The sequence below is a fragment of the Ranitomeya variabilis genome, chromosome 1, assembly GCF_051348905.1.
Source record: "Ranitomeya variabilis isolate aRanVar5 chromosome 1, aRanVar5.hap1, whole genome shotgun sequence".
Taxonomy (NCBI): Eukaryota; Metazoa; Chordata; class Amphibia; order Anura; family Dendrobatidae; genus Ranitomeya; species Ranitomeya variabilis.
Genome location: NC_135232.1, coordinates 108230406 through 108254356, shown reverse-complemented (window position 1 = coordinate 108254356; position 23951 = coordinate 108230406). Strand labels below are relative to the sequence as shown.

At 46.6% G+C, this 23951-nt stretch overlaps 1 protein-coding gene across 3 annotated transcripts in view; it reads left to right on the top strand.

The window, feature by feature from the left end:
• The window catches only part of POLK (DNA polymerase kappa), a 113161-nt gene that overhangs the window by 70045 nt on the left and 19165 nt on the right, over positions 1-23951 (top strand). For all 3 annotated transcript variants that reach the window (XM_077287377.1, XM_077287383.1, XM_077287392.1), the window contains one exon: positions 2233-3159. In XM_077287377.1, coding sequence (XP_077143492.1) covers positions 2233-3159 — 927 coding nt within the window. The remainder of the gene's footprint in view (positions 1-2232; positions 3160-23951) is intronic.

The following is a 23951-nucleotide window of genomic DNA, read 5'->3' as shown; positions in this document are numbered from 1 at the left end:
AGTTGAAGTTCAGACTTTCAGCTTTCATTTGAGGGTATCCACATTAAAATTGGATGAATGGTTTAGGAGTTTCAGCTCCTTAACATGTGCCACCCTGTTTTTAAAGGGACCAAAAGTAATTGGACAATTGACTCCAAGGCTATTTCATGGACAGGTGTGGGCAATCCCTTCAATATGTAATTCTCAATTAAGCAGATAAAAGGCCTGGAGTTGATTTGAGGTGTGGTGCTTGCATTTGGAAGGTTTTGCTGTGAAGTAAACATGCGGTCAAAGGAGCTCTCCATGCAGGTGAAACAGGCCATCCTTAGGCTGCGAAAACAGAAAAAACCCATCCGAGAAATTGCTAAATTATTAGGAGTGGCAAAATCTACAGTTTGGTACATCCTGAGAAAGAAAGAAAGCACTGGTGAACTCATCAATGCAAAAAGACCTGGGCGCCCACGAAAGACAACAGTGGTGGATGATCACAGAATAATCTCCATGGTGAAGAGAAACCCCTTCACAACAGCCAACCAAGTGAACAACACTCTCCAGGAGGTAGGAGTATCAATATCCAAATCTACCATAAAGAGAAGACTGCATGAAAGTAACTACAGAGGGTTCACTGCACGGTGCAAGCCACTCATAAGCATCAAGAATAAAAAGGCTAGACTGGACTTTGCTAAAAAACATCTAAAAAAGCCAGCACAGTTCTGGAAGAACATTCTTTGGACAGATGAAACCAAGATCAACCTCTACCAGAATGATGAAAAGAGAAAAGTATGGTGAAGGCGTGGTACAGCTCATGCTCCAAAGCATACCACATCATCTGTAAAACACAGCGGAGGCAGTGTGATGGCTTGGGCATGCATGGCTGCCAGTGGCACTGGGTCACCAGTGTTTATTGATGATGTGACACAGGACAGAAGCAGCCGAATGAATTCTGAGGTATTCAGAGACATACTGTGTGCTCAGATCCAGCCAAATGCAGCCAAACTGATTGGTCGTCGTTTCATACTACAGATGGACAATGACCCAAAACATAAAGCCAAAGCAACTCAGGAGTTTATTAAAGCAAAGAAGTGGAATATTCTTGAATGGCCAAGTCAGTCACCTGATCTCAACCCAATTGAGCAGCATTTCACTTGTTAAAGACTAAACTTCAGACAGAAAGGCCCACAAACAAACAGCAACTGAAAACCACTGCAGTGAAGGCCTGGCAGAGCATCAAAAAGGAGGAAACACAGCGTCTGGTGATGTCCATGAGTTCAAGACTTCAGGCAGTCATTGCCAACAAAGGGTTTTCAACCAAGTACTAAAAATGAACATTTCATTAAAAATTATTGAATCTGTCCAATTACTTTTGGTCCCTTTAAAAACAGGGTGGCACATGTTAAGGAGTTGAAACTCCTAAACCCTTCATCCAATTTTAATGTGGATACCCTCAAATGAAAGCTGAAAGTCTGAACTTCAACTGCATCTGAATTGTTTTGTTTAAAATTCATTGTCATAATGTCTATAACCAAAATTAGAAAAATGTTGTCTCTGTCCAAATATATATGGACCTAACTGTAATTTGGTAAGGTATGGAAGCCATGGTTTAATTCCCCTTTAACTAACATTAGTCCCCAGGTGATAAACATTCTCTTGTGATAAATTGTGATATTTGATGCCTGACATGGGTCTTATGGTTTTGGTTAAGATATTGAATGAGAAATTCTGTTTGCTCTTTTGTTCTGTGATGTAACCTTATGTTATATTGTATAAAACTAATGTTTGGAGACATGACAGGTTCCCTATAATTTTAGTGATGGTGGAAGCTGTAAATCAGTGTTTCCCAAACTCCCGTCCTCACAGCCTCCAACGGAACATACTTTCAGGATTTCCTTACACAGGGGAGAGAACCTGTGCCAATTTCTGATGCCTTAATAATAATCACTCCATCACCTGTGCAATACTAAGGAAACCCTGAAAACATGACATGTGGGGGGCCGTGAGGACTGGCGTTTGGGAAACACTGCTGTACATGATAGATTTGATAAGGTGGGTGACAACATGGAGAAAAGTTCCTGTGTTCCCTCTGTGACCCTGGAGGACACTGTGTAGAGGATGGGAAGATGACAAAGGATAAATTCACTAATCACATCTAAATCCCAAGAGTATTTTCCCAGGATGAAATGCAAGAATGTTATTTAGATACTTGCAGCACTCCATTTTGACTTTTTGCTTTAGCTACTGTCATTTTTTTTTCAGGTGTAAGGATTTCTGGATTTTTATCAGAAGATGACAGAAAATATCAGAAAAGTATCACTAGTTTCCTGGGCTTAAGCAAAGCCGCAAAACCAAAATGCTCAGACATGGCAGACAGTTCTGGCCAAGTAACTCAGACTCCGGCCCCACAGAGAGAAAGTTTCTTTAATCAGAAACGTGCAGCCAGACAACTGGAGCTGGAACAAGAGAGCCGGGAGCAAGGGTCCACGAGCAATGCAGTCACGAGCAGGGAGCAGAGCGTGACACCGGCCCCATGCGACCAGCAAGAGGACATAATCCAGGTGGGCCAGATTTGCCAAGAACCTGATTTCACATGCCCTATTTGCACGATGAAGCAGAGTGATTGGGATCTGGAGGCATTTAATAAACATATTGACCGATGTCTCAGTAAATCTCCTCCTTCCGATAACACTGAAATAATAGACAAATGTGAGAACGTACTTGGGGCAAATAATGATAAAGGTAAATTGAGTCATGAAGACTTTTCTGACGGCTTTGGGAAAGATGTCCATATAAAGAACCTTAAAAACAAAATGGTGACCATGACACCATTCGAAGACATGGACGACTTTGTCATTGATAAAAACACAATGCGCACCATCCATGACCAACAGGTACAGAAGGACCCCTGCCAAGCTGAAATTAATGGTAAGAACCCTATGGAAAATCATGGAATAAAAAGCGATGTGAAAAGGGACGAGAGTAAAGCAGCGTCACAACCAAGTTCTTCACTGACGCCTGGAGAAACGGTGTTCATCTGTCCAGTGTGCAACATTCTGCAAGATACCTCTGACCTCGCAGTGTTTAATAGACATGTTGATGTCTGCCTCAATAAGGGTATTCTAGATGAGCTCAAGGAACATCCTGCCAAACTGGATCTAAGACCCCCGAAAAATGATCATCAAAATGGTGAGTGCATTGTAGATTATAGACCTTGTATAATAAAAACCAGTTTAAATCCTAAAAACCTTTCTAAAATAAGGTGACAAAACAGCTAGTAGGGTTTGTCTTGTGTTTTTTCTTTTTTGGACATCACAAAGGTGGTGTAAATAAGACAGATATTTCTTATGCCGAACAGCAGCTGACATATGTGCCAAATTTATTGGGAGGCAGACAGCTCTTTTTTTTTTTTTTAATCAGATACATTTTCATTAAATATAACAAAATAAAACAGAGATATTACATAACACATATCCTTACTCAGTTTACATTTTTATGGTAAATTACCGCTCCCTCACCCATTCGCCCCCCATGGAGACCATGCCAAAAGCGAACAATATTTCTTACATTGTTAACAATGTCAAACATTATTCCAATTCACCACAAGTCTAACACTGTAGTATTATACACTGGTATCACAATACTAACTCCAGTCCACCACGGCTGCCATAGTTTGTGAAATAATTCCAGTTTGTTTCTCTTGGTGTAGATACTTTTTTTTTTTTTCCAAGTACAATTATATGGTCCATTTTTGCAATAAATTCCCGTCTGGATGGAGGCTCCTCTCTGATCCAGAATTTTGCAATCCATTTCCTTGCAATAAATAACAATCTTGCAATTACTATTTTGGTCATATTGTCCGTTGTTATTTCGTTCACATATCCTATTATACATATCAGCGGGTCTCTAAGGACGACACACCCATACACCACTCCAATATGGTTCAGCACTACAATCCAGAAGGATGACAGTCTGGGACAATGCCAGACATATGTAATATACCTGCCTGTAATATACCTGCCTGAGATAATCTCCCAGGCTCACTCATAGATATCTTAGGTACATACTCGAATATAGATTCCACCTATCATCATTTATCTCTCCCAGTTCAGCCTCCCATTTCCCTCTAGAATTAGTAGGGTGATCACCTAGGAAGGCATGTAGCAGGTCTCTATAAACTTCCGATATTGCCCCCCTCGTTCCACTATTTTTAAGAATAAAGTCCATTGTGAGATCCGCTTGTATCACTATAGGCCCTCTTCTACTTTGTGCCTGATATGCGTGATATGCGTGTTGAACCCGTTTATAGTGATACAAATCTAGACGTGGTTACTGAATTTCCTCCTGTAGCATTTCAAATAATTTGAGCCTACCTTGGTAAATCAACTGACATATCAAGCCAATGCCCGCCTCTTTCCAGACCCCAAAACCTTCCATTTGCCTAAACTCCTGAAAGCATAACTGCTCTGACCAAAATTACTAACGACTTACTCACAGCCAAAGCTAACAGACAGTTCTCCATCCTCCTCTTTCTCGACCTGTCCTCTGCTTTAGACAGTCGACCACTACCTACTGCTGCAGATTCTTTCTTCCCTCGGCATCAAAGACCTTGCCCTGTCCTGGATTGCCTCATACCTTTCCGACTGCACATTTAGCGTTTCCCACTCCCACACTACCTCCTCACCCCGCCCTCTCTCTGTTGGAGTCCGTCAAGGCTCTGTCCTAGGGCCCCTACTTACTCTGTCGCCTCATTGGGGGACACAGGACCATGGGTGTTATGCTGCTGTCCACTAGGAGGCGACACTATGCATAATCTGAAAAAGATTAACTGTGGCTCCTCCTCTGCGGTATACACCCCTGGACGGCATCAGCCTTCTCCAGTTTTTGCTTAGTGTCCCATAGGAGGCACACCTAAGATTTTTTCTTTCACTCCGTTGTTTTCCGACGGATTACAGATGAAGAAAAGTGGGTCTCCTGTGAGACTCCCGGCATGGCTCCTTCCTCGGCCCCCTATTATGGGGTGCCCGGTTGAAGTAGAGATGGCTATTCCCCATGTTGCTCCTTCCCCAGTCCCTTGGGAGCTGATTCGAAGTCGAGACCCCCCCCCTCCTTCCCCAATTCCTTTTGGTTTCCGGGTTGAGGTCGAGGCGAGGATAAAGGCCCTGAAGGTGACAACAGCACCCTCCCTAATCCCCCTCTGGGGGTATTAGGTTGAGACGCCTCATGTAGGGCCTGTATAGGCAGCACTCTGCAGCTCCCAGCAATGGGCCAGCACACTGCGCCTGCATCCAGGGACCCCAGCTCAGCTGCGGGCTCCTGTTGGGTCCGGGGGGAGTGCAGGCAGGCATGCACAGACAGACACAGGGCTCCCTGCGCCCCTGTCTCTGCGGCAGCACCAGCTCTATACTGCCTCAGGGGGACCCCTCACCGGGCCCCCCTTCCGATTTACAGCCCCACTGCTATCCTGCCTTTAAATCCGGAGGGGTCCGGTTCAGATCCGACCCCCTCCCGGACTTTCGCGCCGGCCTGGAGCCCTTCTGGGCATCAGACATCTAATTTAGGCCCCGGCTTCGGCCTAGCTGAAGCCGCTGCCTCCTCTCCGCCCCCCGGATGACAAATATGACACTCTATAGTGTCATAGAGGGGGCGGATCGAGACAGAAAGGGCGCTTGTTTACACAGCTTTGCCGCCTTTTTCTCAGCTCTCCGCCCCCTTCTCCCCCTACCTCTTCTCCTCGGCGGCCATTTCTACTGCAGCAGGGATTAACCCTGCATCTCCCAGTCACCAGGCCAGCCAGTCTCCGGGGGGCACAGGACTGTGGATCTTCGGCGCTGGACCTAGGGGCAAACAGGTGGGGTAATATCACAGCTGGGTTGTTTTACTCGGCTGTGAATCCATATTCCCTATAAGGCTCCCCTATAGGGTTCTCTGCATAGATACCCCTGTAACGTCCTCTGCATAGAAGCCCTTCTGCACTCTGTGCACTATGCCGGGCTCAAGGTCCAAGAGAACCAGGCAGGACTGCTATTATGCATTCTGCACAGCCTGCAGGACCGCTCTCCCCAGTGGCAGTATCTACCCACACTGCCAGGACTGCACTCAGACTACTGTGTCAGAGCCCCAAGAGGCCCCTGCCAATGCTTCGGTGTCTAATGCCACGCCGGAATGGGTCACTTAGATGTCGCAATCTATGATGCAGTCTATAGATAACCTAACCTCCACATTGCTTCAGGCTCTGCAGAGTCATGCCTCGGCTATGACCGTTACCCAGCAAAGGGAGAGCTTGGCTCAGGGACAGGACGACCCTGGCACATCCACGTCTAAGTCAGGATGCAAGCGGACCCACAGTCCATCTAAGTCATCCAATAGCACTCGGTCATCCCCTTCTAGGGAGAGACACCGTAGTTCCAGGTCAGCTAGACCGTCCCCTTCCGGGGACAGACAACGCAGATCTCCGCAATCCCCAACCAGAGAAGGCCTCCTCCGCAGCTCACCCAGCAGGGGACGCCTCAGTGATACACAGGATTCGGAAGACATCTGTGACTCCGACTCAGACAAGGAAATGGAGGGGTCCCTGATCCCAATCCCCCCTAGCAATACTGCGCTAGTTGAGGACTTAATCTCTTCCATCCATCGGGTGCTGGACATTTCTGATCCGCCACCAGAGGCCCCAGAACACAAGATTTCCTTTGAAGGACCTCTGAAGCCGCCTAAGGTCTTCTCTAACCACCCAGAGTTTAAGGCGATCCTTAAAAAGCAGTTCTCACAGCCTGAGAAAAAATTTGCTAATCACAAATATCTGGAGGCGAGGTACCCCTTCCCGCAGAAGGATACCAAGGAGTGGACAGACCCACCCGAAGTGGACCCCCCAGTCTCTAGACTAGCAGCACAGACCCTCCTTTCACTGCCAGATAGCTCAACCCTCGGACGCAGCAGACCGGCAGGTAGAACGCATGGCTTGTTCAATTTTCAAGGCCGCAGGGGCATCCCTGGCTCCCGTTTCGCTTCAGTTTGGGCTGCCAAGGCCATTCTGGCCTGGGCCAAAAATTTACAACCTCTCCAAGCATCCGCTCCTGAGCTGTCGGACCAAGCGGTTCAAATAGCAGTCGTAGCAGATTACATGCTTCATTCAGCTCTGGATTCAGCAAGGGGTGTAGCGGGGATAGCATCAAACGCCATCACAATTCGGTGTATCCTCTGGCTGCGGGAATTGAGAGCCGACCCAGCCTCAAAGAAGTCCCTCACGCACCTCTCCTACCTCAGTGGGCGTCTTTTTAGTGAACAGTTGGACACAATGATATCCAACGCCACCGGGGGTAAGAGTACCTCTCTTCCCCAACTAAAACCTAAACACACTTACAAGAAGCGTAACCAAACTCGATTCCGATCCTTTCGGAATTCTTCGGGCTGGTCCGTCTCGCGTCCAGCACAAAATCGTAAACGTTCCCCACGCAGGAACAACTCACGATCAACGCAAAGGTCGGACAAGACCTGGCAGTCAAAAGCCACCCAGTCTAAACCTAGAGGAGGAAAATCTCAGACTTTCTCCTCATCATGACTCACGGACCCCGGAAGACACCACACCCGTAGGCGGCCGACTTTTGCTCTTTCATCAAGTCTGGTTGCCTATTACAGAAGACAGGTGGGTCAGGGAACTAGTGTCTTCCGGATACAAGATAGAGTTCACCTCCAACCCACCGGACCGATTCTTCCCCTCTGTCCCCCCAAAACCACCAGTCAAGGCTCGTGCCTTCCGGAAAGCGGTCTCCTCGCTTTTTCAAGCAGGAGTCATAGTACCGGTCCCCATGGCCGAGCGCTTCTGAGGGTTCTACTCCAATCTATTCGTAGTTCCCAAGAAAGGAGGCAGCGTTCGGCCCATACTGGACCTAAAACAACTCAACAAATACGTACGGGTCCGTCACTTCCGCATGGAGTCCCTTCGGTCCATCATTGCGTCCATGGAGAAGGGAGAATATCTCGCCTCCATAGACATACAAGACGCATACCTGCATATACCGATTGCACCTGCTCATCAAAGATTTCTCAGGTTCGCAATCGACCAGGACCACTACCAGTTCGTGGCTCTCCCGTTTGGACTCGCCATGGCTCCCAGAGTGTTTACCAAAGTCATGGCAGCCACCATGGACGTCCTGCACTCCAGAGGCATAGTAGTCGTTCCATACTTGGACGATCTACTCATCAAGGCTCCCACCTTCAAGGACTGCGAGCTCAGCGTCTCAATCACAACTGACACTCTGAGTCGCATGGGTTGGTTAGTCAACCTACAAAACTCATCACCAACCCCGAGTCAGTCTCTGACCTTCCTGGGAATGCTATTCAACACCTCCAGGGGTCTAGTGCTCCTTCCCAAGGACAAGGCACTGGCTCTCCGTCTAGGAGTTCGCACCCTCCTCCGCAAACCCCCTCGATCTCTCCGGTTTGCCATGAGAGTCCTCGGCAGGATGGGGGCAGCAATAGAAGCCGTCCCATTTGCCCAGTTTCGTCTCAGGCCTCTCCAACTAGCCATCCTCAAGTCCTGGGACAATAACCCTTTCTGTCTCGACAGGGAGTTCCGGCTAATGTCGTCAACCAAGAGGTCCCTGCACTGGTGGCTCAAGCCAACCTCGCTAGCAAAGGGGAAATCCTTTCTCACAGGTCATTGGAAAGTTCTGACCACCGATGCGAGCCTGACGGGTTGGGGTGCAGTGCACCTACACCACAGGGCACAGGGCAAGTGGTCCCCAGTGGAAGCGACCATGCCAATCAACATCCTGGAAATTCGTGCCATTCTCCTGGCATTGAGGGCTTTCCATCACTTACTTGCAGCCTCTCACATCAGAATACAGCCGGACAATGCCACGGCTGTGGCATATGTGAATCACCAAGGGGGGACCCGCAGTACCCAGGCGATGCGAGAAGTGTCACATATCCTCCACTGGGCGGAGAACACAGGGTCGGTTCTGTCGGCGGTCCACATTCCAGGTGTGGACAACTGGGAAGCAGACTTCCTCAGCCGACAAGAAATAGACTCGGGAGAGTGGTCTCTCCATCCCACAATTTTTCGCCAGATCTGCCATCGCTGGGGGACCCCGGATGTGGACCTAATGGCATCCCACTTCAATGCCAAGGTCTCCAACTTCATAGCCAGAACACCCGATCCGCGGTCGCTCGGAGCAGACGCTCTGGTTCAGGACTGGACCCAGTTCCAGCTTCTGTACATTTTTCCACCTCTCCCCCTGATATCCAGAGTGGTGAGGAAGATCAAACAAGAGGGAGTTCCAACCATCCTAATTGCACCGGACTGGCCCAGACGTACATGGTACGGCGACATCGTACAACTTACAGCAGACACCCCCTGGCGTCTCCCCGACCACCACGATCTTCTATCACAAGGCCCGTTCTACCACCAGAACTCAGGGGCTCTCAATTTGACGGCGTGGCCCTTGAGACCTGGGTTCTAACCCAGGCAGGTCTCTCGCCGGACGTCATTGGAACCATGATCAGGGCACGGAAGCCAGCCTCTGCCAAGATTTATTACTAAACCTGGAAAGCTTTCTTTACGTGGTGCGAATCTCGTGGCCAGACCCCACTCCGTTATTCCCTACCCAAACTACTTGGCTTTCTCCAATCGGGTCTGGAGGCCAGGCTGTCATTAGGCTCGCTTAAGAGCCAGGTGTTAGCCCTCTCAGTGCTTTTTCAAAGGCGCATTGCTACCAAGCCGCAAGTAAGGACTTTTCTTCAGGGGGTTTCCTGATTGGTTCCCCCCTACAGACGACCACTAGAAACGTGGGACCTCAACCTGGTCCTGACAGCATTGCAGGAACCACCCTTCGAACCCCTTAAGGAGGTCCCGCTCCGCCTTCTCTCCCAGAAGGTGGTTTTCCTGGTGGCAATCACCTCGCTACGCAGGGTGTCTGAACTGACAGCACTCTCCTGCAGACGGCCCTTCATGGCCTTTCACCAGGATAAGGTAGGTCTTCGTACGGTCCCATCCTTCCTTCCAAAGGTTGTGTCCAACTTCCACCTCAATGAGGAAATTTCACTACCATCCCTTTGTCCGGTCCCGGTTCATAGAGTGGAGAAGGCTCTGCATACTCTTGACCTCGTCAGGGCATTGCGTATATACGTGTCTAGGACTGCGTCCTTCCGGAGGTCTGATTCTCTTTTCCTCCTTCCGGAAGGCGGCCACAAGGGTCTGCCAGCTTCCAAAGCTACCCTTGCCAGATGGATCAAATCTACCATACAAGAGGCCTACCGCCTTAAGAATTCTCCTCTTCCAGCCGATATTACGACACGGGCGGTAGGGGCCTCCTGGGCCATTCGGCACCAGGCTTCGGCACAACAAGTGTGTAAGGCGGCCACTTGGACTAGCCTACACACGTTTACTAAACACTACAGGGTTCATCCCCAGTCCTCAGCGGACGCGAGCCTGGGTAGATGTGTTCTGCAGGCGGCGGTTCCCTAAGTATAGGGGCCTGTCTGCACAATATTCGTCCATTGCTTCCCACCCAGGGACTGCTTTAGGACGTCCCATGGTCCTGTGTTCCCCAATGAGGCGACAGAGTAAAGGAGATTTTTGTGTACTCACCGTAAAATCTCTTTCTCTTAGCCTCTAATTGGGGGACACAGCTCCCACCCTGTTGCCCTTTCCGGGCCGTTGTAACTGTTGAGTTCTCATATTGTTTTCTTGAGCTCGTACATAGTTGCCTTCTTACAGGCATAATTATGTTATTCATGTTACGTTCCTCCTACTGCTTTTGCACAAAACTGGAGAAGGCTGATGCCGTCCAGGGGTGTATACTTCAGAGGAGGAGCCACAGTTAATCTTTTTCAGATTATGCATAGTGTCGTCTCCTAGTGGACAGCAGCATAACACCCATGGTCCTGTGTCCCCCAATTAGAGGCTAAGAGAAAGATTTTACGGTGAATATGCGTAACCACCTCCCATAGGGGTGGAGCCGCATATTCATCACTGTAATGAGCGGCACCACGTGACCGCTCATACAGGACAAGCTGCGGCGCTGAGAGGAAGCATCGCGGGAGCTGAGTGAGTATTTTAATGCCAGCGGGCGGGCGCACAGGGGGTGGGAGGCGGGAGCTGACCGGGAACTTTATTTTAAAAACAAAAAAAATTTAAAAAACATGATTTTTCATTCCTTCTCTCCAGCGAACGCTGCTGGAGAGAAGGAATGAATGGCGGCTTCAGCCCCACACGCTGGGGACAGCGCTTAACTCTAGTTCTGTCTCCTGCACTGTCCATGTGGTCCTCAGTCGGCACACGGGCGGCACACGGACAGCATCCGTGTGCGGTACGTGTTTACACGGACCCATTGACTTTAATGGGTCCGTGTGATCCGTGCGCTCCCATGAACACTGACATGTCTCCGTGTTTTTCAAACGGACACACGGTCCGTGAAAACACGCTGACATGTGCAGAGACACATTGATTTTAATGTGTCTATGTGAGTCCTTGTCTCCGGTACGTGAGAAAACGGTCACCACACGTACCGGTGCTACTGACGTGTGAAACCGGCCTTACGCATATGCAATTTATTAACCTCTTCTTGAGCCGCCTTCATTCGGTTTTGTGTATCACTTGAACATTGATTACTCAACGCCTCCTCTGCCGCCCTCAATTCCTCCATCACTGCGTTATCAGAGTTTCTAGATGTAGTCTTATGTCTTGATACATCCCTAAACAAAATCCCCCTTAGGTACGTCTTCATAGTGTCTGAAACTACATGTCCCGGTCACTACCCTCATTTATTCTAAAAAAATTCCGTTAGCTCCTCTCCAATGTTTCACATGTCATGTATCCAAAAGGGGTGAATTTTCCATCCCAGTCCCACCAAATTACCCTGATCTTCGAACTATAATGACACCAATAACGGACTGTGATCCAATAAAACTCTTGGCAGATACTCCACCTCTTGCACTATATTATCCATCCATTTCCCAAGGCTACATCAATACGGGACAGAAAGCCATATGTTGCCGAATAACAAGAGTATGAGTACTTGTCTATATTACGTACCCTCCATAGATCTATCCATGCTGTCTCCTTCAAATAATTACCAAATGGCGTCTCATTCTCTTCCCTTCTTAACAAAGCATGTCTACCCTTATCCCAGTGGTCGTTAGCAATATTATTCACATCCCCCACTATAAGTAAAGGAACCCCCTACCCATCTACCCGATATTGCTAACATTTCTTATAGCTGTTTTCCTGGAAAACGGCGGAGGAATATATATTGACACAATACACATTAATCTATTAAAAATCTTACACACTACAAACACAAATTGACCATCTTTGTTTTGTATTGCCTCTGTCTCTTCAAACGGGACGCTTATATGTACCAGTATTAACACTCCCCTGGCATAAGCTGAGATGGTCGAGAGATACCTCACCCATCACTTCAGCAGCACAGCTATTTTTTCCCCCACCAAGTGTGTTTCCTGAAGGCATATCTTCCCCACCTCACCCCTGCAAGAACTTTATCAACTCTTTATGTAAATACCTAACTCACGCTCTCTATACGAGATATGGAAATGCTGTTTTACAACCCAGCAATACCAAAGGTCCGAAATTCCCAGACACTTAACTCTTTTGTGCTAAACTCTCCACAACTACATCCCTCCCGCCCACGTATACCAAAATAAAATGTCTGTTGCGCTGTTGAACACAACTCACTCTGAGCATACCATCACACCATAACATAGCATATTCATCACATAGCTATTCAATTTTAACAAACTTAATAACAACTAAATGTTGTCAACTGTCAAACAAAGAGCCAGCTTCAGCGGGTCCTCTCTGCTCCAGTATGTTCAGCCATTATGTCGCCTCCTCAGGGATTTGAAATAAGTGCACCCTATCCATGGCCACCACCCTTAATTTGGCTGGATAAATCATTTGAGTAAGCCAAGCCCAATCCACACAGTCTCCTCTTGACCTTTCCGAACTTCATCCTGAGCTTTTGGACCACCGCAGAATTGTCCGGATAAATGGATATCCAATTGCCATCAGTAGTTAGTTCATTACAATTCCTGGCTTTCCTAACTAGAATATCTTGGTCTCCATAGTTCAGAATTTTGGCCAAGATAGCTCCCAGGGGGCAGAGGTCTAGTTGGTACTCGGTGTGCCCTTTCAACAGCAAATACGGTAATTTGGTGAGGCTGTCTCCTCCCACCATATTTTTCAGCCATGACTCAATATAATCCGTGGCGTTACTCCCCTCCACTTTTTCAGACTCACCAATTATTCTCAAATTGCTCCTGCTGGAACAGTTTTGAAGATCATCGGTTTTAAACTTCAACTCGATGGACGTACTTTTTCTCCCTTTTTAACAGTTCGTAATCTGATCCTCAGCACCACCCACACGCTCCTCCACTCTCTCCTCAACTTTTTCCATAGCCGAGCGAAAAGTAGCCACCTCGCCCTTTAAATCATCCACCTGCAGGGTCAAAGCTGTGAGCGTAGTTTTGCAAAATATCACCTCTGAGAGTGTCTGTTAGAGTTGGCTCCTCCATATCTGTTGCACAGACATCTATAGACTGATCAGCGTGCATAGGTTTTTGTGGGGCCATTTCGCAAGTGATGTGTCACCCATATCAAGTGTCTTATCAGGTCTCATAGGGGACCCCTGCGCCATCTCACCGCCCTGTCCCAGGCTCTTCCTTCCAACTGCTCCCCTGGGTCATCTAATCCTCCAGCCCCCATCCGCAGCTGCTCAGCCTCCTCAAATCTGGCAAACCTCTCCAGCTTAGAGATCACCTCTAGCTTTCTTCTATATGCGGCGCTTGTCTTTAGCCGCCGTCTCCTCTGCTGACTCGGCACTATCTTGGGCCCGAGAGCTTCTCGCCGTCCCTGGCTCCTTCTGCCTCCTGCTCGTCATCCCAAGACCAAGGCTCTTCACCACCGGGCTACTCCTGCTCACTGGATCCACGTGTACTCCTGCAGCTGTAGCAGGCGTTCGGCGGCGCCTCTGATTAATCTTTATACCAGTAAGTGTGGCGGGAGAGATCTACCGCACGTCTGCTCACATTGCGTGCTAGGCCACGCCCCTCAGGCTGACTCCTCTTAGTGGATATGGCGCATCTTACTCTAATGCACCCTTCATCAAAACTTGGCCCAAATGTTTTGGATTGTTTTTGGTGCTGTATTTGTACATGGAATTTTTTAAATTTTTTTGCTTCAGTTAATTGAAGTGGCCTGAAGCGAGTTTCACACGTCCAATACAACGCGATAGACTCAAACTTGAAAGCCTCATGTATTCCCATGATGCTGTTCAATTCATGCTCAGTCCATACATCGCTTCCTTATTTGGAGCATTTTTCTAGGAGGAACACCTTAAAGGGCACCTGTCACCTGAATTTGGCGGGACCGGTTTTGGGTCATATGGGCGAGGTTTTCGGGTGTTTGATTCACCCTTTCCTTACCCGCTGGCTGCATGCTGGCCGCAATATTGGATTGAAGTTCATTCTCTGTCCTCCGGAGTACACGCCAGCCTGCGCAAGGCTGTACTCATATGACCCAAAACCGGTCCCGCCAAATTCAGGTGACAAGTTCCCTTTAAAGATTGATGTGTTGCTTCTTTTCTTCTACGTGTATGTAGAAAGATATTTTTATGCCTGTGGGTGGGAACATGGTTCTCCTAGTCTAGGTGGTTTGATTCTACAGAGCAGTGAATTATGGGCCTAAATACTAAATTGCTTCCAATGTTTAAAGGCAATAAATAATAAAACAAACCCAAAATGAAAGAAAACAATATAAAGTTCTTCCACATGCTCACAGCCACAGTGGGGGAGTCTACCAGGAAGACATTTTTAATAGGATAAGGACACTCCTAAAGCCAATATAATAAAACAGAAGAAAACGGAGTTCATGTCCAAAAAGTTATATAATATTTTATTAAATTACAGAAGTATCAATAATTACCAACAACATATAACAATACACATAGATAAAAATCAAGATAGTTAGAGATGGAAGGTAGCACAGACAAAAAACGGTGCAGCACTCAGGCTGATGCCCTATACATGAAAAATCACCTGCATAGTGCAGAGTCTAGCGCAGGTATTACACCGGGGGGCATATGGAACGGTATATATGAATCTCATGAGCCCTGTACACTGGCTCATTTCTTACTACTTAGGCCATAAAACCCCACCCCGGATTCTTACCCACACGCTGGCACCAGGACCGGACCAACGGTGTGGTCCGGTCCTGGTGCCAGCGTGTGGGTAAGAATCCGGGGTGGGGTCTTATGGCCTAAGTAGTAAGAAATGAGCCAGTGTACAGGGCTCATGAGATTCATATATACCGTTCCATATGCCCCCCGGTGTAATACCTGCGCTAGACTCTGCACTATGCAGGTGATTTTTCATGTATAGGGCATCAGCCTGAGTGCTGCACCGTTTTTTGTCTGTGCTACCTTCCATCTCTAACTATCTTGATTTTTATCTATGTGTATTGTTATATGTTGTTGGTAATTATTGATACTTCTGTAATTTAATAAAATATTATATAACTTTTTGGACATGAACTCCGTTTTCTTCTGTTTTATTACAATGTTTAAAGGCAACCAGTCAGCTGATTCGTGCTGCCCAAACCATCGCAGCGTGCATCAGAGCCTAGCTGCATGATTGCAGTCTGTTATATTTTTCCTTGAAACATTCCAGCATTTCAGAGAAAATTTAGTTTGAAGATCTGGATGGTGACCACAGTTAGACTGTCCAGCCAGCTTCTCCCTGCACCACACTAGTTGATTGACAGGTTTCTTTCATGTGTATTCTTCAGGTGAGATCTGTCAATTTACTTAGAGCAGTGCTAGGAAGAGGCGGCCAGGGGTGTAGCCAGAATAGTCTTCTGGTGTCTGGTTATGGTTCTCGGCCGGATCTTCAAACTATATTTTCTCTCAAATGTAGATTTTTTTTAGATGACAATCTATCTGGCTACAATCGTACTGCCAAGCTCTGGTTCTTGCTGCCTGCGGTTTGCGCAGCATGAATCAGCTGACCGGTTCCCTTTAATTCTGGTATTCTTATTTAACAATACACATGCTTCCGTGATCCATTAGTTTCCATGTTATCTCTCGGGACCACATTACATATGTATTATTCATGGTCTTAAGGCCCCGTCACACATAGCGAGATCGCTAGCGAGATCGCTGCTGAGTCACAAAATTTGTGACGCAACAGCGACCTCAGTAGCGATCTCGCTATGTGTGACACGTACCAGCGATCAGGCCCCTGCTGCGAGATCGCTGGTCGTGTCGGAATGGCCTGGGCCTTTTTTGATCGTTGAGGTCCCGCTGACATCGCTGAATCGGTGTGTGTGACACCGATCCAGCGATGTCTTCACTGGTAACAAGGGTAAACATCGGGTTACTAAGCGCAGGGCCGCGCTTAGTAACCCGATGTTTACCCTGGTTACCAGCGTAAATGTAAAAAAAAAAAACAGTACATACTCACCATCTGATGTCCGTCAGCTCCCTTGCCGTCTGCTTCCTGCTCTGACTGAGATCCGGCCGTACAGTGAGAGCAGAGCGCAGCAGTGACGTCACCGCTGCGCTCTGCTCTCACTGTACGGCGGCTCAGTCAGAGCAGGAAGCAGACGGCAAGGGACCTGACGGACATCAGATGGTGAGTATGTACTGTTTGTTTTTTTTGGTAACCAGGGTAAACATCGGGTTACTAAGCGCGGCCCTGCGCTTAGTAACCCGATGTTTACCCTGGTTACCCGGGTGCTGCAGGGGGACTTCGGCATCGTTGAAGACAGTTTCAACGATGCCGAAGTCGTTCCCCTGATCGTCGGTCGCTGGAGAGAGCTGTCTGTGTGACAGCTCCCCAGCGACCACACAGCGACAAAACAGCGACGCTGCAGCGATCAGCATCGTTGTCTGTATCGCTGCAGCGTCGCTGTGTGTGACGGGGCCTTTAGCCTTGTCCACCCATCAGTAGTCACTGCAATAACGACTGTGTGAACAGATCCTGAATGTGTCGGGAGCTGCCAGTGACCTTTGGCTGCACCTTCCTGCTCTAGGTGAATGAGCCATTAGAAGTACAATCTGTACACATGGCACAGTGCCCAGCACACAGACAAAAGTCCTCTGGAAAATAATAAATCCTGCCAGGACTTTTCTATTTACGTAAAACTTTTACTGCCCACTAGAGGCTTACAGTTCAGCTAGCAAGTTTTACAGCCGACAGTAGGAGTATGAGAGAGCTATTCTCGGCATATATTATTGTATATTACTGGTATTTGTGTACTGTGTATTATTATTATTTATTATTATAGCGCTATTTATTCCATGGCGCTTTACATGTGAGGCGGGGTATACATAAAAAAACAAGTACAGTAATCTTAACAATACAAGTCACGACTGGTACAGAAGGAGAGAGGACCCTGCCCACGAGGGCTCACAATCTACACATGTATGTATAATATAATTATTTATTTTTAGACCACCATTCATTCCATGTTACTGTACATGAGAAGGGGTTACATACAAGATGCAAATCTAAAATACAGTGTACAAACTAACAGTGACCGCTTGGTACAGAACGAAGATGGCCCTGCCCTTGCGGGCTTACAGTCTACAGGGTATGGTGAAGGAGACAGTAGGTTAAGGGATTGTGGCAGCTTTGGTGGTGGTGAGGTGGCAGGGCGTCATTGCAGGCTCTAAGCTTTCTTGAAGAGGTGGGTTTTCCATTTCCATCTAATTCATTGCAGGCTCTAAGCTTTCTTGAAGAGGTGGGTTTTCCATTTCCATCTGAAAAATTAGAGTATGGCGGATAATCAGATGTGTTGAGGCACAGAATTCCATAGGATGGGGAATACTGTCGTGAAGTCTTAGTGGTGTTTGGGAGAGGAACGTATGAGTGTGGATGAGAGATAGAAGTCTTGCGAGGATCGGACGTTGTGTGTTGGAAGGTATTGGGAGATTAGTTCAGAGATATACGGAGGAGACAGATTATCGACGGCTTTGTAGGTCAGCGTTAGTAGTTTGAACTGAATATGTTGGGGAATTGGGAGCCAGTAAAGGGATTTGCAGTGGAGAGAGGTGGATTAGTCGGGCAGCAGAGTTGGGGACAGATTGGAGAGGTTAGTGCATGGAGAGCATGCACTAACATTTTAGTAGATTCAGGGTTGAGGAAAGGACAGATTCTGAAAATATTTTTGCATTTGAGGAGGCAAGAGCTTGTGTGTTTGGTTTCAAGGACAGGGCAGAGTTGAGGGTTACCCCAAGGCAGCAGACTCCCAGTACTACGAAAAGCGTGGTTTCTTTGTGATAGATCGGGTAAAGGGGTTGGTAGAGATGGAGGAAATATTGAGTTCAGTTTTGTCCACACTGAGTTTTAGGAAGCGAGATGCAGAGGAGGATATGGCTGATACCCTCTGGGATTCTGGACTGTAGAGAGGTGACGTCTGGGCCAGAGAGGTAGAGCTGAGTGTCATCAACTGATATGTGGTAATGGGACCTTATGAGTTATCCCAGGCCAAAGGTATAGATTGAGTAGAGGTCCCAAGACGGAGCCTTGAGGGACACCAACAGCGAGATGGTTTGATGAAGAGGTCTTATTGAAGTCGGCAACGCTAAATGTGCGTTAAGAGAGGTATGAAGCATTCCATGAGAGGGCAAGGTCTTTGACGCCAAGGGAAGAGCGGATTTGCAGTAGGATGGAGTGGATGACTGTGTCGAAGGCAGAGGACAGATCTAGTAGGCAGAGTATAGAGAATTGTCTGTTAGCTTTGGCAGTAAGTCGATAGTAAATTTTGATCAGGGTAGATTTGGTGGAGTAGTGGGAGGAGGAGAGTGGCCGGCTTGTTTTGTGTTTTAGTAGAAGAGATGTGAGGTTGAGGAGAGCAGGTCTGCAGATAAGTTCAGGTGGGGAGATAAGAGTGATAGTGAGATAAACCTTCTGTTTGGAGAATGATTGGGTTTGTGGATAGTGAAAAAGTTTGGATTAGTGGAGTAAAAACTCCTATCTGTCGGAGTCGCGCAAGGTTCAGTCCTAGGGCCCCAGCTTTTCTTCATTTACACCTTCGGCTTGGGACAGCTCATAGACTCTCACAACTTTCAGTATCACTTCTATGCTGATGACACACAGATCTACATCTCTGGACCAGATATCACCACCCTACTAACCAGAATCCCACAATGTCTGTCCCCTATTTCATCCTTCTTCTCTGCTAGATTTCTAAAACTTAATATGGACAAAACAGAATTCATCATCTTTCCCCATCTTACTTGACTCCCACAATGGACCTATCCATTACAGTAAACGGCTGCCCACTCTCCCCAGTCCCACAAGCTCGCTGCCTTTGGGTAATCCTTGACACTGATCTCTCTTTCAAACCACATATACAAGCCCTTTTCACTTCCTGCCGACTTCAGCTCAAAAATATTTCACGGATCCGTACATTCCTAAACATAGAATCTGCAAAAACCCTAGTCCATGCCCTCATAATCTCCCCCCTTGACTACTGCAACCTCCTGCTCTGTGGCCTCCCCTCTAACACTCTCGCACCCCTCCAATCTATTCTAAACTCTGCTGCCCGACTAATGCACCTGTCCCCCGCTATTCCCCGGCCTCTCCCCTGTCAATCCCTTCACTGTCTCCCCATTGCCCAGAGACTCCAGTACAAAACCCTAACCATGACATACAAAGCCATCCACAACCTGTGTCCTCCATGTATCTGTAACTTCGTCTCCCGGTACTTACCTACACGCAACCTCACAAGATCTCCTTCTCTACTCCCCTCTTATCTCTTCTTCCCACAATCGCATACAATATTTCTCTCGCGCATCACCCCTACTCTGAAACTCTCTACCACAACATATCAGACTCTTGCCTACCATCGAAACCTTCGAAAAGAACCTGAAGACCTACCTCTTCCGACAAGCCTACAACGTGCAGTAACCACCGATTGACCAAACCGCTGCACGACAGTTCTACCCAGTTATACTGCCCCTATTGGACAAACAATCAGTAGATTTGGGTTCCAGTACCATCTCTATGCTGATGACACCCAATTATACACTTCTCCTGCTTTCACTCCGACCTTCTTAGAAAACACCAGTGATTGTCTTACCGCTGTCTCTAACATCATGTCCTCCCTCTATCTGAAACTGAACCTGTCAAAAACTGAACTCCTCGTGTTCTCTCCCTCTACTAACCTACCTTTGCCTGACATTGCCATCTCCGTGTGTGGTTCTACCATTACTCCTAAGCAACATGCCCGCTGCCTTGGGGTCATCCTTGATTCCGAGCTTTCATTCACCCCCCACATCCGATCACTGGCTCGCTCTTCTTATCTGCATCTCAAAAACATTTCTAGAATTCGCCCTTTTCTTACTTTCGACTCTGCAAAAACTCTTACTGTTTCACTTATTCATTCTCGTCTGGACTATTGTAACTCTCTACTAATCGGCTTCCCTCTTACCAAACTCTCCCCGCTCCAATCTGTCCTGAATGCTGCTGCCAGGATCATATTCCTCACCAACCGTTACACCGATGCCTCTACCTTGTGCCAGTCATTACACTGGATACCCATCCACTCCAGAATCCAGTACAAAACTACTACCCTCATCCACAAAGCACTCCATGGCTCAGCACCACCCTACATCTCCTCTCTGGTCTCAGTCTACCACCCTACCCGTGCCCTCCGCTCCGCTAATGACCTCAGGTTAGCATCCTCAATAATCAAAACCTCCCATTCCCGTCTCCAAGACTTTACACGTGCTGCGCCGATTCTTTGGAATGCACTACCTAGGTTACTACGATTAATCCCCAATCCCCACAGTTTTAAGCGTGCCCTAAAAACGCATTTGTTCAGACTGGCCTACCGCCTCAACGCATTAACCTAACTATCCCTGTGTGGCCTATTAAAAATAGAAAAAAAACAAAAAAACACATAATCAGGTTCCTTGCATCATGTTCTCATACACTTTATACAGTTAATAGCCCTCTGTGTCTGTACTGCTACATACTTAGGCTGTTAACTGGTTCATGCAGCTTTACATGAACACCCGAGCCTTACACTATGGCTGGTCCCAATAACTAAAGCAATTGTTACCATCCACCTCTCGTGTCTCCCCTTTTCCTCATAGTTTGTAAGCTTGCGAGCAGGGCCCTCATTCCTCCTGGTGTCTGTTTTGAACTGTGATTTCTGTTATGCTGTAATGTCTATTGTCTGTACAAGTCCCCTCTATAAGTTGTAAAGCGCTGCGGAATATGTTGGCGCTATATAAATAAAAATTATTATTATTATTATTATTACCCTCACCTACTGTATCCTCACCCATCCCTTGTAGACTTTGAGCCCTTGGGGGCAGGGTCCTCTCTCCTCCTGTACCAGTCGTGACTTGTATTGTTTAAGATTATTGTACTTGTTTTTATTATGTACACCCCTCCTCACATGTAAAGCACCATGGAATAAATGGCGCTATAATAATAATAAATAATATTAATGTAAGCAAGGTGAAAGAGTAACTGTTGAGGAAATAAAGAGGTAAGCACAGTTAATAAACAGTGGTAGCTTTTACCTTCTATTTCACTATTTGGACATTTCTGGTATATTTCTGCTGTGCATGTGTGAAAATATATTTAGATATATATATATTAAGATGGCTACCGGACAAGTCCTGGAGGGGAGATATGCATCATCGATGTTAGTAGCCTCAGTGATGTAAATCTGGAAAAATCAAACAGTTAACAGGGCGTGTCCAGGGTCGTGTTTACAAGCAGTAAGAGAGGTAGATGGGTAGGACTGGCTGCTCACATATCCCCAACCTGACAGGAAGTCCATCTGCATCATTAGTATGTGTGTGTGCAAGATGAAAAGACATTTGCTTGTGTGACTCTGTGTCTGCTAGAGGCTGACTGAAGGTCTGACATTTTAAACGTGTGAACCCGTGATTTAAATGGACTGTTTGTTTTCCATTTTGGTGCCGTTATACCTTTTTGTTTGTTAAGCTAAATGGTTTGTGAACATTTAATAAAATGCATGTTTGTTTTGAGCCAACTAATCAGACCCCTGCGTCTACCTGAGAGCTGATCCCTTCCAATTGGTGCTTTGAATGCGGGCAAAAATCCCAGAGGACACAAGCGATTTCCATCTGGAAACTATGTTCTGGGAAGGCAGCTATAGCAGTGCAAGTGCCCCACCCCCAAGTCAAATTGAATGTTCACACATCAGGAAAACTGTAGGTTCCTACAGACTTGTTCAATGTGCAAATAGCCCATGTGTTTTTGGTTCTATAATTGTTCTCTTGTTTCTACAAGACTGGGGAGTCCACCACTCCTCTGTGGGTCATTTGCATTTAACTGCTCCATCCTGCATGTCCACATGGATAGTCCTTCTCAGAACCCTGCTTATACAGGTACTATACAGATGATCAGGTTTTAAATACATCAGATAGGGATTCTATACATTAGTTAGGACTGCTCTATAAGGGTATACCTTGACAATTTGGTGGAGCAGCTTAGTATACATTTTTTTTGCAAAAAAACGTATCAACTAAATACCCTGTTTTCTTTACATCTTTTGACTAGCACTTGCTGATTACTGTGATTTTTTTACAACAGAGTATTTTTGACCTCACTGTGCTCTTTTGTGTCTTCAAGTATTCTGATGGTGTGAACAGGTTCCTACAGACTTGTTCAATGTGCAAGTGGCCCATGTGTTTCTGGTTCCAGCACGTATAGTGCTGAGACAGTTAATAGGGTGTGTCCAGGGCCGGGTATAAGAGCATTCAGAGAGATTAGTGGGACTGGCTGCTCATATATCCCGACCCCAGGGGCATGATACGGCAGATATAAGGATGTCCAGCTATATCATTAGGGTGGTGTGTGCAAGGTGAAAAGAAAGGTGAAAAGACCTTGCTTGTGTGGCTCAATATCCACTAGGTACAAAGTGAAGGTCTGACATTTAAACGAGTGAACCAGTACTATATATGGTGTTTATTTTCTGTTTTGGTGCTGTTATACCTTTTTGTTTCCAGAAGAGGCTTTTTTGTTTAAGCTGGATGGTTTCTGGTCATTTAACCGTCACGGACATTTAACAGCAGTACATGTACGGCGCATTGATTGCGGGGGCTCACATTGAGCACCACCTTGATAGGGTGCGGGTGTCCGCTCTATGTGAAAGCATCGCACACAATGAGATCGCGTTGTGCTGATGGTTTCCATGGTGACCCCTGGCTGCAAAATGGCCTCAGAGTCTTTCAGGAATGGTGGCTTGTCAGTTCCTGCTAAGAGCAGGAGCTGACAAGCCTTCTTCCCTGCATGTCAGACGCTGCTCTGATGCTCTACAGTGCAAAAGCACTGCAGAATATGAGATCAGCTATCTGTCACTGTACAGTGATATCCTATCCTGGGACAATGTAAAAAAGTAAAAAATAAATAAAAAAATGTTAAGTATAAAAATATAAAAAAAATAAATAAATCCCCAAATAAAGTACAAAAAAGAAAAAATAATAGTCCAATAAATACATTTATGTTAAAAAAAAAATATATATAAAAAAGTACATATTTTTGGTATCGCTACATCGGGAACGACCCGCTCTATAAAACTGTCCCACTAGTTAACCCCTTCAATGAACACCGTAAAAAAAGTAATTAAAAACAAGGCAAAAAACAAAGCTTTATCATCATAAGGCCAAACAAAAAGTGCAATAAAACGTGACCAAAAAGACAAATGTACATAAAAATGGTACAGCTGAAAACGTTATCTTGTCCCACAAAAAACTGAGCTGTATGGCGGCTAATCAGCAGAAAAATAAAGTTATAGTTCTCAGAATAAAGCTATGCAAAAAAATTTTTTTTTTCTATAAAATAGTTTTTGGGGATAAAAGCGCCAAAACATAAAAAAAAAATGTAAATCAGACGCTGTAATTGTACTGACGCGAAGAATAAAGCTGCCTTATCAATTTTACCACGTTGGAACAGTGTAAAAAACAAAGAACAATTCC